The sequence below is a fragment of the Vipera ursinii genome (genome assembly GCF_947247035.1).
Source record: "Vipera ursinii genome assembly, chromosome: 1".
Classification (NCBI taxonomy): domain Eukaryota; kingdom Metazoa; phylum Chordata; class Lepidosauria; order Squamata; family Viperidae; genus Vipera; species Vipera ursinii.
The window spans coordinates 66,401,050-66,417,510 of record NC_139512.1 but is presented as its reverse complement, the minus strand read 5'-3'; the positions used below and the strand labels follow the sequence as shown (position 1 = coordinate 66,417,510).

General features: G+C 40.4%; 2 protein-coding genes across 2 annotated transcripts in view; one reads left to right on the top strand and one right to left on the bottom strand.

Annotated features, from left to right (window-relative positions):
• The window catches only part of RTF1 (RTF1 homolog, Paf1/RNA polymerase II complex component), a 34,079-nt gene extending 30,179 nt beyond the window's left edge, over positions 1-3,900 (bottom strand). Inside the window, exon 1 of the mRNA XM_083374606.1 lies at positions 3,655-3,900. Within this exon, the coding sequence (XP_083230732.1) occupies positions 3,655-3,732 (78 nt within the window). The 5' untranslated portion in view covers positions 3,733-3,900. The remainder of the gene's footprint in view (positions 1-3,654) is intronic.
• A 347-nt stretch (positions 3,901-4,247) lies between these two features.
• Positions 4,248-16,169, top strand: NDUFAF1 (NADH:ubiquinone oxidoreductase complex assembly factor 1). Its single transcript, XM_083358624.1, has 5 exons — positions 4,248-4,634; positions 5,803-6,380; positions 8,765-8,950; positions 9,562-9,636; positions 13,881-16,169. Exons 2-5 carry the CDS (start codon positions 5,883-5,885, stop codon positions 14,028-14,030), a joined length of 909 nt encoding a protein of 302 aa, XP_083214750.1. The 5' UTR covers positions 4,248-4,634; positions 5,803-5,882; the 3' UTR covers positions 14,031-16,169.
• The last annotated feature ends 292 nt before the right edge of the window (positions 16,170-16,461 follow it).

The window sequence follows — 16,461 nt, the reverse complement described above, 5'->3', positions numbered from 1 at the left end:
TGGATGGAGGATTGAATCTTATGAGAGAGATCCAAATGGACCAGAATCCATCAGGGTTGGAAAATATTGAAATTCTTTAAAACTGAGAAATACACTCCATCTATTCTAGAATACTGCCAACAACTTGATATGTTGAATCTTAGTTTTCATTAACAGCGAAATGCATATAAAAATTTATGGAATTTCCAGACTGACAAGGCATTGTAGACACTATCATGAAACCATGAGAAGGAGTTGGGCATTTTGGTACTGCAGTTACTTGTGAACAGATGAATATAAAACCTTTTTTCAGTAATTAGTTAATATTTGAAACTACGTCTGGTAGTCTAGTTTCCTTCATCAATTTTCAATTCCTTATATTAACCAAAAACATGGCAATAGATCTTCACCCAATCTAAAAGGAGGAAACATCTGGAACAAGGGAATCCTTATAAGTAAGGTGACTACATTAGCTATCCAAATGAGCACATAAAAGAACAGGAATTGTTCATAATTGTTCATAATTACGATGAACAGAGATGCAAGCCTCCATAAATATCCATTAGCTGGTGTCATGTCACATCATTCCAACAGTGCATCTCCCATTCTAAATAGTTGAAAACAGATAAAATAAGCATCTTCCTGTTGAAGCAAGTTCAGCTTAGTTATTCCCTGAAAAAGTGTTATGAATATTAAAAAGTTATGACTATTAATATTGAGAATATTTTGTATCATGCCACAAAATATGTGACACTGACTTACTATAGGAAACAATTCTAACTTTGAAGAGGAAATGAAACAATAGTTCAAACTTGTAATTGAGTTAAAGAAAGGTACACATAATACCTTAAGAACATATGATCAATACATCTTCCAAGAAAAAAAAGAATTGAAATCTGTTTCTTATCCTGTTCCCTATTCCCTATTGAATACTCACTATAAGAAACTGCTTTTTGTATGCTCAACTTCTCCACTATAAACTTCCTTTTATTGATAGAAAGCTAAGGAGTTTGTGGAGTTCCTCAGGGGTCGGTCCTCTAGCCTCTCCTGTTCAACATCTACATGAAACCGCTGGGTGGGATCATTCGTGGTTTTGGAGTGGGTTACCATCAGTATGCTGATGACACCCAGCTTTTCATCTCGACCCCAAACCACATCAGTGATGCCCTCGACGTGATGTCCCGCTGCCTGGAAGCGGTCCGGGAATGGATGGGGAGGAACAGGCTTCAACTCAACCCGGACAAGACTGAATGGCTGTACATACCGGCATGCCAGGATATTCAGAGTATTCCATCTCTCAATATCAGGGGCGAGTTATTACGCCCCATAGATAGGGCTCGCAACCTGGGTGTCCTCTTAGATTCACAGCTCTCCTTAGAAGATCACATAGGAGCTGTGACCAGAGGGGCCTTCGCTCAGGTTCGCCTGGTGCGCCAGCTACGACCCAATCTGGACCTGGATGCCTTGCGTACAGTCACCCATGCACTTGTGACCTCTCGTCTTGACTACTGCAATGCTCTTTACATGGGGCTGCCCTTGAGAATCACTCGGAAGCTTCAGCTGGTACAGAGTGCAGCTGCACGAACGCTTTTGGGGGTTTCCCGATACTCCCATATTACACCTCTGCTCCGTGAGCTGCACTGGCTTCCAGTTGCCTCCCGGGTGAAATTCAAGGTGCTAGTGATGACATACAAAGCCCTACATGGCATGGGTCCAGACTACCTACGGGAGCACCTACTGCCAGCGTCAACACCCCTCCGTCCTGTGCGCTCCCACAGAGAGGGCCTCCTCAGGGTGCCACCGGTCAGAGAATGCCGGCTGGTGGCCCCCACGGGGAGGGCATTCTCGGTGGGTGCGCCAATCCTTTGGAACCGCTTACCAGCTGAAATCCGGATGGCCCCCGACCTTTGCTCCTTCCGGCGTGATCTAAAAACCTATCTATTCCAACAAGCCGGCCTGGCCTGATGGATTTGGGGTTTTATTTGTTTTATTGTTGCTTTATTGTATGCTTACTTTGCTCTGTACACCGCCCTGAGTCCTCCAGGAGAAGGGCGGTATATTAAATAAATAAATAAATAAATCAGTAACTATGTCTCTATCACAGCCTTTTCCAATTTAGTATACATCAAGTATGTTAAGACTGCACTGCTATTATCTGCAGTCTATAATATACAGCCGTACTGATGCCAACTAGTAGTGATAACAGTTTGTTAAATTTAGAAAGCCCTAGACTCTGGAAAACTGTTTTAGTATACCACAAAGGAGACAGAGAAGATATCAGGGGACTTTTGATGTGATACAATCAGGTCTGATTCTATGGTTTCCTTGTTGAATATATATTGCTCTCAACAACTTATACACTTCAGGAGTGGCAATCAAATTCTGCTTTTCAACCCAAGAGCAACGCAAAAGATAATTTCTTTGCTGATTATCATGCTCTCCACCCATCCCTAATATTAGGAGAAAACTCTATTGAGGTAAAATATGTTATCCCTATTGCCAAACCCACTGTCCCTCTTTTCTAAGTCATCTGAATTCCCACCTAGATTCTATGAACCTTTAGGCAGTCCTTGGTGTCAAAATAAAAAGGAAAAGAGTTTGATAGCACTGGTACAGCCAAGGATGACTTAAGCCATCATGGGGACTCATTACAAAAAAACTATGGGCCATGTTTGTACTATGGTTAGATACAAGCGGAGACATGGACAAAAACTGTGATATTCCTGTCCAAAACGTATATTACCATTTACTGATTTTGGCCTAGTTTCTACAATAGTTGCTCACTGTTCTATGGTTGTATGGTTTTCATGCACAAAGAACAACCCAGAAAAAATATGCATATTAATGGAGAATATGAAGCAGCCTTCCACAAAAATATCTATTTAAGATGTAATGACTGGAATGTAGAATCTTTTCATGCAATGACAGAATATGCAACCCATATTGGTGCCTCACCGAAAAAAGGCAAGATTAGAGACAAAATTAATTTCAGTATATGAAATTCAGCAACAGCAAGCGCACTGTAACATAATCTACAAGAGGGGAATCTTCTTGGGCACAAACAGCAATGTAGCCGCTGAACTCTAGAAATGCTGCAAAGACATTGAGAAACTGGGTAAGTTCAAGCAAGGCTTGCAGCTCAAGGGACAGGTACAAAACCTAGGAGAAAATCGAAATAAACGACACAGAGTTTATCGGAGGAGAAAGAAGTGACACGCAAGAGAAAGGGGTTACAAAGGTCCCCATCACCCACCATTCCCACAACTATCGGGGGGGGGGAAGGATAACTCAATGTTCAAATAGATCTCACCCTGACGGCTCTCCAAGTCACAACACAGCCTCTCTCCATCCTGCCACCTGCCAGACTGGATCCCTTGTCGCCTAACTCCAAGCTCTTATTCTTCGTCTTCACTTACATCGACACCCCCGCGTTTCAAAAGCCCATTTGCTCCATCTCCTCACCCACGTTTGCTGCGAGAGTCTTCGCGACCCTCGTGTATATAAAACCACACGTTTCTGACTCCTGCACCAGTCCGGGCAGAGAGAGAGAGAGAGAAACGAAAGCCGTTTGGATGCGAGGGGGTATCCTACGGCACCCATCCAAACCGACCCGGGCAAAAGCGAGGACGGAGCCCCGGGGCCCAGTTCGGCGGCGGTAGCGCCGCTACCTCTCACCTGGTCCAGGTTCTCCTCGCTGCCGCTGTCCTCGGTATCGGAGTCAATGAGGACCCGGCCTTTCCGCTTCTTCACCATGGCGGAACTCGCGCCGCCGCTCCCGTCCCTTCCTCACAGCGGGGCCCAGCGGACGGTGCGGCAGTTTCGAGCGGCAGGCCTTTTTGCCAAGCCAGCCAGCCGCTCGCCCGCCCGCCCGCCAGCCCGGGACACAAAGGGCACCGAGCATGCGCCATGCGACGCGTCGGGTGTAGGCGTGGCCGGCGTCGAAGGCGCGACTGGCCGTTAGGCACCGAGCCGGGGGGCGGAGTTGAGTTAAGGGGCGTTCCCGCGTCAGTTGGGGGCGGGGGAGGGAGGCTGTGCTGTAGTCTCAAAGGAGCCGCTGTCGGAGGAGAGAGAGAGAGAGAGATATGGTGGGGTGGTTCTCTTAGATGGGTGCACGAAGTTCCTTTTTTTTGTAACTAGTGAAAGCTTCAGGGGTCTTCAAACTCGGCCCTTTTATGACTCATGGACTTCAACTCCCAGAATTCCTCAGCCAGCTACGCTGGCTGAGGAATTCTGGGAGTTGAAGTCCATGAGTCATAAAAGGGCCGAGTTTGAAGACCCCTGCTAAGACCCATTACAGGCAGCATAAAACCTTGGTCAGTCGTTGAAGGAGAGGGCCTATTAGGATCTTGGAAGCCCCTTGTGTCGCCATTTACGTCAGTTCTCTTGCGTTAGAGAGCTTTTCGACCAGGCTCAAAAAAAAAACCAATCAGTAAATGAAACCTCCTTCTTTCTCCACCTTTAAAAAGCACCGCAAGCCACCGACTTTCCAGTCGGAGCTGAAAAACGTTCTCGTTCTCCGGTCCCCATCTGCTCGAGGTAAACTAAACGGAACCTTTCTTCCCTAGGCTGTCTTTCCTTGAGGAGTCCGGACGACTTTCAGCGTTGGACTTGCCGGCGGAGAACAGGGGGGCCGAAAGACGGCGGCCGAATGCGAGGTGAGCGAAGGGGGTCGCACTTTGCAAAGGGGAATTATTCCCCGTTGAACCACACAGGACCCATCATCCCCGCTCAGCCTGAGTAGAATGGGCACACCTTGCCTGGGAAAGACAATAATCTACCGTATTGGGGATGAGAATTAAGTGAAACGTGGTTGCAAGTTAGGGGTGAACAACAACTTCTACTTCTTCAAGGAAGCAGGAAGCCAAGACGAGGGAGAAGGATAGAAACGGAGCGAATTGAATGCAGTGTACCACTCAGTGGGTTTACTGGTTTACAGCTATCTGGTCTCCCCTATCTAATGATGTTCCTTAAGAGTGAACAAATGTTGGAAAAAGTTATTTCAAGCCAGCCAGGAGTCTCTTCTTAAAGAGTTTTCTCTCTCAGCATCCATGGAAACTCTTTTGAATCAGAGCCCCTAATTATGGCGTAGATAAAGGTTTTTTAAAAGGCACAGCAAGACTTAGTGAATCTTAGGTGATACTCCAGAAAGTCAAGTAGAATTCGACCTGGTTAATAGTTGGATGGGGGATCAGCAGAAAATCCCAGGATTGCAGACTAGGCTGCAAAACCAAATGTATAGAACAGAGGTAGGCACCCTTGGGTCTTTTATGACTCGTGGACTTCAACTCCCAGAATTCCTGAGCCAGCCATGCTGGCTCAGGAATTCTGGGAGTTGAAGTCCACGAGTCATAAAAGACCCAAGGGTGCCTACTCCTGGTATAGAAGAAGGCAGTGGTAAACTTGCATGTGGCCCTGACCATATAGTCACCAAAATTGATCTTGACTCAATAAAGTCTTTACCTAGCAAACAGAAGTTTGATGAATGCTTGTTTAAATAACTGGTATTTTCCAGATTGTGTTCACATTGCTGAGTTTATGTGTGCAGTTCTGTTAAAACATAAATAGTGAATTGTCTTCTCATTACATTTTTTTTCATTTCCTTTTGCAGTAAAGGTATCACAAATGAAAAGGCTGACTTTATTTTTTTGTTTTAAGAACGTATATGTCATATGGTATCAGTTTTATTTATGCAGCTTAGCTTGTTGATAGTGTTACTTATGATAATATGGATAACAAGGTAACTGCTATATTTGGGAAAGTAAATGGAACTAAAATATTAAACAAATATTTTGCTTAAAAATATTTTTATTTGTATTATAACAGGTAAAGGTAACTTGCATTAATCAGAAATAGATACCAGAATCTTTATTTGGTTAAGGGAAGCTACTCATCAAAATTCGCTTATGGCTTCAATTCTGAAGATGCTGGATTGTCTCTCTTTGGTAAACAAAAACCACTGCCAAAGTAGTCTGTGTAGGACTCTTGCAGATGGTCACCATGCAAGATGGTCTAGTGGCTATCAGAGACCCGGAACATCTGTTGAGAAAATTTCACCATGGAAGACAATTGATAACTTTAAGAAAGTAGTGGAAGACCTCAAAACACAATGTGGGCTTGTAAAGAAAGAGGTAGTTGATTTTATGAAAGAGTTTGACCAAAAACCAATGGAAAATTATATATTGAATCAGACAAAAGTGATATGGGAATTTCGTACTGAAGAAGATTTAAATAAATGGGTGCTCGGTTCTGACACAGCGATTGGAGGGAAAAGTGAAATTTGTCTAAAGCTAGATAAGAATAAACAGTATGGTATCCTGTCTGGGAACCTCAATACTACTGTACCTCATGATGGAGTGACAAGATATAGTGGATATTGTGCCATGGTATCAAAACCAGAAATGGTGAGTACAATCATATTAACATTTTTAAAAGTGGTTTATTCTTTTAGCCAAAAATGGCTTCCATTTGAAAAACTCCAAAATTCTCTTCTAAAGAGTACTATTCTCATTTTAATACTATATTTCAAAGTGGGGAATAATAGTAGAGCTGCATTCTTAAATATATTGGACTGTAACTCTCCATTGTTAACTCTTACTCCTGTTGGAGTGGCATTCAACAGCATAGCAATCAAGAGATAATCTGTACCTCTAGCCTGCAGGGTTGTGAAATTACCAGCATGGGATTTGGGGAATTACAGGGATTGCAGGAGATGAGAGGATGGGAAAGGTTAAATATAAGTATGCTTACACTCAAAGGGATTACAGCCACTTACTTGGAATTAAAGTAAAAATCTATGGATTGTGGTATTATGTTTTACATAGACTGGTAAAGTGGATCCTTGATTCACAAATAAGCAATTACAAATTGCTCCATTACCCTCAGAATATGCTCAAATTACTCCCTTGTTTAATAAAAAGTATTACTTTAACAACCACTGATAGAGCTGGAGAAAATGTGCCGTATTCCTTATCTAAGTGTCCTTGTATATGCTAAGACAGTGAAATACCTCTGTGAAATAATGTTTAAAATAAAATTTCACCTGTTAATGCTATAACATGCTTCTTGTTATGTCTATATTATATCAGACTAAAATTTTCATAATGGCTAAATCATAATTGCATTAGATTTTATTTATGGTCAACAAGCATTTAAAAAGCCATTGTTGATTTATTGTAATGTAGTTTGTTAGTTTTGGCTTTGTTTGAGTTGTGAACCCATTCAAACAAATTATTGTTTTTATCATTTTGTATAAACCTAGCAAAGTTCATTAATTAATGAGTTGTAATTGAATGGTGTGGTAAAGTGCAATTGGTCACTATGTTAAGAATTTAAATTCCAGATGAAGTTTAAAAAATTAGTTATAATTTCCCACAAGATAGATTTCTTTAGAAAAATTGCCAAACCTATCTTTTTTGTAATATAGAATGCGATTTTCTGTTCAGTCTTGTCAGTGATTGCTCAGAAACAAAACTGCTGCATTTAATGGAGCCTAATCATAAGTAAATTAGCTGATGCCGCGTAACAGAGTGAGCGCCTGTTACTCGTCCCAGCTTCTGCCAACCTAGCAGTTCGAAAACACGTAAAAATGCAAGTAGAAAAATAGGGACCACTACGGTGGGAAGATAACAGTGTTCCGTGTGCCTTTGGCGTCTAGTCATGCCGGCCACATGACCACGGAGACGTCCTCGGACAAGCGCTGGCTCTTCGGCTTTGAAACGGAGATGAGCACCGGCCCCTAGAGTCGGAAACGACTAGCACGCATGTGCGGGGGAACCTTTACCTTTACCTTTTTAGTATGTAGCTGACTTGAACAATCTTGAAAAACTAAAGAGGACTAGTAATCAACAGATATTACCAAGAATCCCAAGGACTGGGACAAAATCAAAAGTTTAAAAAATTTCCATAAAAAGTCTACAGCAGCCTTATTGTTGCAAAAAAAACAAACACAACCCCTACAAATATGCCCAAATAATCACCAGGATTCAGGTTTGTCTTGAGATAAGTTTTGCCTTTATTATTTTTAATCTTAAAAAATAGTTCATTCAGCAGCATAATACGGTTCCTTTTCACTAAAAAAAAGTGATTTTTAAAAGTGTGGGGTTCTTCCAAGCTTTTATCATATTTTTAAAGCCCACTTGATAGCCATTTTATCTATCCTTCAACTGCATTGGAATGTGCAGATTATTTGTTTGCTGTTTCATTGATAGTGGTAATAAGCAAATTGATGAGACTTGCAAAATGAGACTGTCAGTTATAATCTGTTGTGAAGCCGTGGTACAGTGTAACATGTCAAATGTTGCTGTAGATCTTGTTTGAAGAACAGATGTCTCTAGAATTTTTCTGTCTGCTGCACTTATGTTGCATTCTATTACCCTCAAGTGTCACCTTCAAGCATAGGCATATTGGTCTAAGTGTGTGTGGAAACTGGCAGTATAACCACAATTTTACTAGCCTGGAAATTTGGATAGTTTCTGGTATCTTGTCCAAGAATAATTGAAAAGTTTTCTCAACTAGGTTGGGGTAGATACCAATGGTCTCAGTGCAGTGGGGTTTTTGTGTGTATGTGTGTGTGGTTGTGTTCAGTTGCTTATTATGTGATAAATTTCTGATGAGAAAGTAATTAATATTTATGACAGAGTCTACTTGTCATGACAGTTATGTGAAAAGGATAGAGCAGAATAATAGAAGGGAAAAAAACCATCTCAGCAGTGAACAAAATTATATTAAGAAAGGGAGAAGGTAACAATTGGTGAAAAACTAAAAGTAATATTATATATTTTGGCAGCTTGCTTTTCATCGTACAAAATTACATGATTGGTCAAATTTTAATAGTCTATGTCTACGTGTCCGTGGTGATGGTAGGCCGTGGATGTTAAACATCAATCCAAGCAAATACGACCCTACGTCAGTGAAGGATACTTATAACTACTTCATATTCCCCCGAGGGGGGCCATATTGGGAGGAAATTAAGGTAACAGTTATGACTTTTTTATACTATTATAGAAAGTATGGATTCTGACATTTGAAAAAAAAGCAAACAAGAATCTTTGGTTTCAAATATTTGAAACATAAAAAAGAATTATTTTCTTATGTGATTTCCCCCCTCTCTAGCTTGGATTTTTTTTTTGTAAGAGTTTGAAAATGGCAAATTGCCACCTACCCATGGTAGGTAACTGGAGTTCTACTACTCCAGTTGCTATTGTACTTCTGTATTGAAAATATTTTTCTTTATTAAGAAAACTAGCATACAAATTCCCTATGCAATTATAGTCAATTGAGACAATTTACTATGCAAAAATGGTTGTATGTAAAAAAAATGGGAATTGGTTATATCAGTAGAAATTTTAAAAAAGGGTTGAATGTTATAGAGATGGGTCTCTTAAGAAATGTGTGCGGTAAAACAGTCAAGAAAAGAAAGGATGTTAATGAGTGTATATTGAATAAAAATGTCAGTATTCGTAACAAGATATATGGAACATTGGGGTTTTGTCAGAAAACAAACTATGAAAGAAAAATGAATATGTTGAAAGAAATATTCAAATACTCACATTTTTTAACTGATCTGTAAATTCTTTACAACAGGTTCCATTTTCTAAATTCTTTTTTACAAGCCACGGGAGAATCCAGGATGGCCAGTATGAACTCTGGCCAGATAGGGTAGGTGGTTTTTAAACTTGCTATTTGAAATGCATATAAGATCTGTGATCAAAATCCCTAAACATTTATTCACTGAATTTGATTTATATCATGTATTTTTGCTCTGGTAGGGATCAAGGTAGCTAACTAAACTAAACTAGACTAACTAAACTAAACTAAACTAGAATAAAAAAGCAGTGTTGAAACTAAGTAAAATAATATATATGAACTATTATATTCACTCTATCACTTCCAGGAAGATTATTCACTTGACATGGGGAAGAAATGTGTGTTTATACATTTCCTAAAAACTTTCAGGAGGGTGTATTCCACCCAATATTTTGTTTTCAGGAAATGTAATAAGGATTTCCTTCTCATCCATCTCATTGCGAAAAACACTGAAGAGTACATTATGCAGGAATACATTTGATACTTCTCTCCAGTTTGATGAGGAACCAGTATTTGAGTAGACTTCTTGACTCAGTGCACACAATTATACTGTTCAGACCACACTTAACAAGTTGGTTAATCAACGCCATGAGGATTTTTATATATTTTGCTGAAGCCAAGATATATCCGTAGGATTCCCAATTTATTAAAAAAAAGCTCCTCAGAGAACAAGATAAGTGAGGCCAGGTTGGTTCTTGACAATTTCATCTTAACTTAGTAAGCACCAAAGTGCTTACAAATAAAACTTTATCAGCTTTTATGGAATATTCCTAGATGTCAGACTGTTCAAACTACACATCTTCAGAACTACAGAACAAATGCTAGATCAAATGCAAAGAGAGAAGCAACCTAGAACTAAGGAGAAATTTCCTGACAGAACAATTAATCAGTGGAAGAACCAGTCTCTAGAAATTGTGAATGCTCCCAACACTGGAAGTTTTTAAAAGAGACTGGACAGCCATTTGTCTGAAATGGTATAGGGTTTCCTGCCTAAGCAGGGGGTTGGACTAGAAGATCTCAAAGGTCCCTTCCAACATCATCATCATCATCTTTTCCTATTTTGTGAGGGATATTTGTATCTTTCTGCTCATTTGGAATTTTACTAGTTCTCTATAATTTATTGAATACAATATATATGAAATATAGTTTGTATCATTCAGCTAGTTTCTTCAGCATCCTAATATGATATTAGACTGGCTCTAGATATTGAAACACATTTAAAGTGAAAAGATATTTCCTGACTCTCGTATTTCTGACAATCTCTGGTTTCATTCTGACTGTTCATACCTGGTGTAACATAGGGACAGAAAATGAATCAAATTCTTCATTGTGTTTTCCTCCTTGAATCCCAACTCTAGTCACTGTTACGTTCTATGCAACTAGAAAACTAGAACATTAAAAGCAAGTATGATAATTGGATTCTTGATGTTCTCTGAACTTGATGGTTTTCCTGAAGATATTCCATTATTAAACTAGGCTAAAATCAGTGCGGTGTGGGAAAACAAGCTCAGCAAACACCAAGAATCCAACCCTGAACTACATAATATTCTTTACTCTTAACAATTATGACAGATCTTCTATACAATGAATAAAGTGTAATTGATTATTTAAAGGTGTGTATCATATCAATTCATTCTAGTCAGTTTGGTTTAATGGTTAAAGTATTGGACTAAGTGTGGAGTTCTAGTCCTGGTTTAAGTACAAATGCCAGCTGGGTTACCTTGGGCCAGGCATTCTCTCATTCCTAGGAAGAAAGCAATAGCAAACTTCCAAAAACACTGCTTACATAAAGGATTACAGCTCAGATCTGGATACGCTTTCTTTCAGACACTGCTCTGCTCTATGTCTTAAATGCATTTCCACAAATTTTAAGCTTTTTTAAATAATTAAAGTAATATACATGTTTAAAGTTACCCAAGTTTATTCAAATGTTTGTTGAGTTTTTTTTAAGCTGGTAAGGTAAAAAGTGAGTTTTAAATACTTCTTTGAGGTTGCATCAAACTTGGTCTTATAAATGCCTTAATGTATAACATAAAGCAATTATCAGGAACTGAACAAAAACTAAAGCTTGAACCTCAGCTGTGGATGCATCTGGTGGTGAAAGGAAAGTCCGATGCTGTAAAGATTTTTTTTCCATAGGAACCTGGAATGTAAGATCCATGAATCAAGGAAAGCTGGACATGGTCAAACAAGAGATGACAAGACTGAACATCGACATCTTAGGAATCAGTGAACTAAAATGGACAGGAATGGGTGAATTTAATTCAGATGACCATCAGGTATACTACTGCAGGCAAGAATCCCTCAGAAGAAATGGAGTAGCCTTCATAGTCAATAAAAGAGTAGGAAAAGCAATACTTGGATACAATCCCCAAAATGACAGAATGATCTCAGTGCAAATCCAAGGCAAACCATTCAGTCTATGCCCCAACCACTGGTGCTGAAGAGGATGAAATTGACCGGTTCTATGAAGCCCTACAGCACCTTATAGAATACAGTGGTCATAGCAAACACTCTTTTCCAACAACCCAAGACATGGCTCTACACATGGACATCACTGGATGGCCAACACAGATGTGCTCTGCAGCCAAAGATGGAGAAGCTCTATACTGTCAGTAAAAACAAGACTAGGAGCTGACTGGCTCAGATGATGAACTTCTCGTTGCAAAATTTAGGCTTAAATTGAAGAAAGTAGGGAAAAGCACTAGGCCACTCAGATATGAACTGATGAATACATAGTAGAGGTGACAAATATATTTAAGGAATTAGATCTGATAGACAGAGTGCCTGAAGAATTATGGACGGAGGTTCACAACATTGTACAAGGTAGAGATCAAATTGCCAACATACGCTAGATCATGGAGAAAGCTAGGGAGTTCCAGAAAAATATTTACTTCTGCTTCATTGACTATGCTAAAGCCTTTGATTGAGTGGATCACAACAAATTGTGGCAAGTTCTATTTGTCTCTTGACAAACCTATATGCGGGTCAAGAAGCAACAGTGAGAACTGGACACAGAACCACTGATTGGTTCAAAATTGGGAAAGGAGTCCGGCAAGGCTGTATACTGTCGCCCTGCCTATTTAACTTATATGCAGAGCATATCATGAGAAAGGCAGGGCTAGATGAATCAAAAGTTGGAATTAAGATTGCTGGGAGAAATATCAACAACCTAAGATATGCAGATGATACTACTCTAATGGCAGAAAGTGAAGATGAACTAAAGAGCCTCTTGATGTGGGTGAAGAAGGAGAATGCAAAAGTGGGCTTGAAACTAAACATTAAGAAAACCAAGATCGTGGCATCCGACCCTCTCAATTCCTGGCAAATAGATGGGGAAGAAATGAGGTAGTGACAGATTTTATTTTCCTGGGCTCCAAGATCATCGCAGATGGGGACTGCAGTCAAGAAATTAAAAGACGCTCCTGGGGAGGAAAGCTATGGCAAATCTAGACAGCACACTAAAAAGCAGAGACATCACCCTGCCCACAAAAGTGTGCATAGTCAAGGCTATGGTTTTCCCATTTGCAATGTATGGCTGTGAAAGTTGGACCATAAGAAAGGCTGAGCGCCAAAGAATTGAGGCCTTTGAACTATGGTGCTGGAGAAGACTCCTGCGAATCCCTTGGACTGCAAGGCGTTCAAACCGGTCAGTCCTAGAGGAGATCAACTCTGACTGCTCTTTAGAAGGCTAGATCCTGAAGTTGAAACTCATACTTTGGCCACCTAATGAGAAGGAAGGACTCACTGGAGAAGAGCCTAATGCCAGGGAAGATCAAGGGCAATAGAAGGGGACAACAGAGTGAGGTGGCTGGATGGAGTCACTGAAGCAGTAAGCGTGAGCTTAAATGGACTCCAGAAGATGGTAGAGGACAGGAAGGCCTGGAGGAATGTTGTGCATGGGGTCGCGATGGGTTGGACATGACAACAACGCCTTACTGCTTACAAAATACAGCCTTGCTGAATGCTTTGGATTCCCTGGGTCACATCTACCTATTCTATGCATTGTTTCAAAGGAGCTTTCAGCCTTGGAAGGTGTATAGATTTTTGATGGGGGAAAGACTGCTGAATTTGTGTACTAAAGTAGTAGTAGTAGTAGTAGTTTTGGAACATTTTTGAGTTCTATGGCAATTCTGTTCTTGAATTAAATAAGTTTTGAATGTTGCTAATCAAGAACTATGTAGTTAATGTTTCATTTTTTAATGAAAATAGTCGTAAAAACATCAATTTAGGCTTAATAGACATAAATACTCCATGACTTTAGACAATATTTTTGTGAAAATTAATACAAAGTGTTTTTTCCTCTTTTTTAACAGATCAGCACATTGGGACTTACTCTGGCTGATAAAGTAGATGGTCCATTCCAGCTGGATATAGACTTTATTGGATTGCTCAGTGACAAATCACATACAGAAACATTTGCCTATGAGCTCTATGAAAAAAATCCCAAGAAACAGAACAAGTAGAGGACATTTGTTCGTATCAATTTAGAATATTTCTGCAATTGCATAGCATTCAATAGTAATCTACAGTTGAGTAGGACTTATCAGTGAATACAAGTTACATAAGCAATTAGTCATGGGGAAATGACAAAAATCAAAATAGTAAAGTAAGAATTCTATGATAGTACCATCTAGCATGCAGCCATTTAGCCATTACTTGGATGGTGATGATGGTGGGAAGTGAAACTAATGTGCACATGCTCCCCAGTCCCCAATTAGTAAAGGAACATCTGTATAAGAAACAGAACTGAGCTTATCCTTTTTACATGTAGTATACATGTGGTTATATTGGGCAAAAGAAAATTACATTTTAGCTGAAGGAGAAATGAATGTATGAATATCAAAATTTTGTACATAATATGATTGCAATCAAGTTGTTTTTGATGCCTAGCAGCCTCAGATATTCTCCATGGTCTATCCCTAAGTTGCTTTAGATCTTCCAAAATTGTATCCATTGCTACTGTAAGTCTATCTGCCTTCCGGTTCGTTCTCCTTATAACTTCCACTTTTTCCAGCATTAGAGCCTTTTCCAGAAAGCTAGGTTTTAACATAATAATAATAAAGTTGGAAGGGGCCTTGGAGGTCATCTAGTCCAACCCGAGGCAGAATGATTTAAGCCTTGTCATTTGTGACTCTGGTAAGAACTCTGGGATGATTTGTTTTGTGATACATTTATTTTTATTTTTTTTGGCTATCCACATTCTCAGCAGTCTTCAACACCAAAGTTTAAAAGTGTGACTTCACGTAACCGCATCACTTTGCAACAGCAATTCCAACAGCTGCCATTGGTAACCAAATCCCATTGGTACTTGGACAAGGACTCAAGTTGATCCAACCCATTCCTGACATGGTTCCCTTTCCCAGCCCTGTAAAGAAAGGGATTGCTTCATTTTCAATTCCCCACACCCACCTATGGCTGCCCTGCACAGTAGCACTCCAGTGGCAGTGGTGGCAAAAGTAAAGGCCTGGAGCCTTCAGTCCTGGCCTGTTGCCCCTCTGCTTCAGTCCCAGTGTTGCTAGACCCAAGAATTGCCACCTCAAATCCTACAGTGGCCAGCCACTTTACTGCCCCAGTGCGAAGCCCCTGAAACCCTATAGGCCCTGTTATACCCAGTTGGCTTCCAGTATCTTTCACTACTGGTGAAGCAAGCCCAGCCTTATCTAAGGCAGTGGCTTGCCGCACCAGGCCTTTTCCCCAACATCTCCAATGATGTGTCGTTTTCAGATTTCTGAGGTCTTCTGAAACATTGTGATAATGCTGTACCTATCATCTCCAAATTGTACATGCTGTTCTTGCGATGCTTTAGAAAGCTTATAAGGCCTTAGCTCCTGTTCTCCAAATTGTTCATGCCAAATGGGCAGAGGTGTGGAGGGAGTGGAAATAGGCAAATGGAGGGAGTTGAAGTACCCCTGCAGCCTTAGTGCAGGCAGGCTTGTAAGTGCCCAAATTATGATCACATGACTGCTGCATTGGCATTAACTTCAAGCATCGGATATAAATACTATTTGTTTTGAATTACACAAGGAATACCTGTATTTGTCTTCTTTAATTTTAGTCCTACTTTTCTCCACTATTACTAGAGCTTGCAGATAGATCCTTTGCATTTTTGGCTATTATTTTTTTTAAATTCCATTTATATCCCGCCCTTCTCCGAAGACTCAGGGCGGCTTACAAGCTTAGCAGTAGCCTTCATTCTATGTATATGCCTGCTTATTAGCGCTTTCACACACACCCCAAGCGGCATTATTACAAAGTCAGCTGGTTGTGTCATCAACATAGCACAGGTTATTTGTTTCTTCCTCAAACAATAGTACAGTATAGCATTTCTGAAGTTGTAACTACAGCCAACACCCTTGGAATTCAAATACCAACATCATTTATTCTGGGTAAATTAACATTGAAATAAAACACTTTTATATTTGAGTGATAACTGAAGGCATTTTTGTGACAAAGGTGAGAAAACTATGTTTCAAAAAATTTCCACAAATGTTTGAAAAAACCTGCTATAAAGGCAATTCGAAACGAATTGATGTCGAAACGACATCAAGTTAGTTGATGTCAATTATTTTGTAATGGTAGAGTTTAATGTGAGCAGGAACTTTTAGATACCATATTTTCCGGCGTATAGGACGACTGGGCGTATAAGACCCCCTAACTTTTGAGGTGATTTTAAAGACTTTTCGTCTTATACGCCGGAAAATCGCAGGGCAGGCTGGTGGGAGCCGGCAGGGCAGTCCTGCGCACGCGCGCACTCCCCGGCTGCTCCTTAGCAGCTGGGGAGTGCGCGCGTGTGCAGGACTGCCCTGCCGGCTCCCGCCAGACGCCCTTCCCTCTTGAGGCAGCATCGCTCCCTGGCTCCTAAGGAGTCCTCGGGGATGCTGCCTCAAGAGGGAA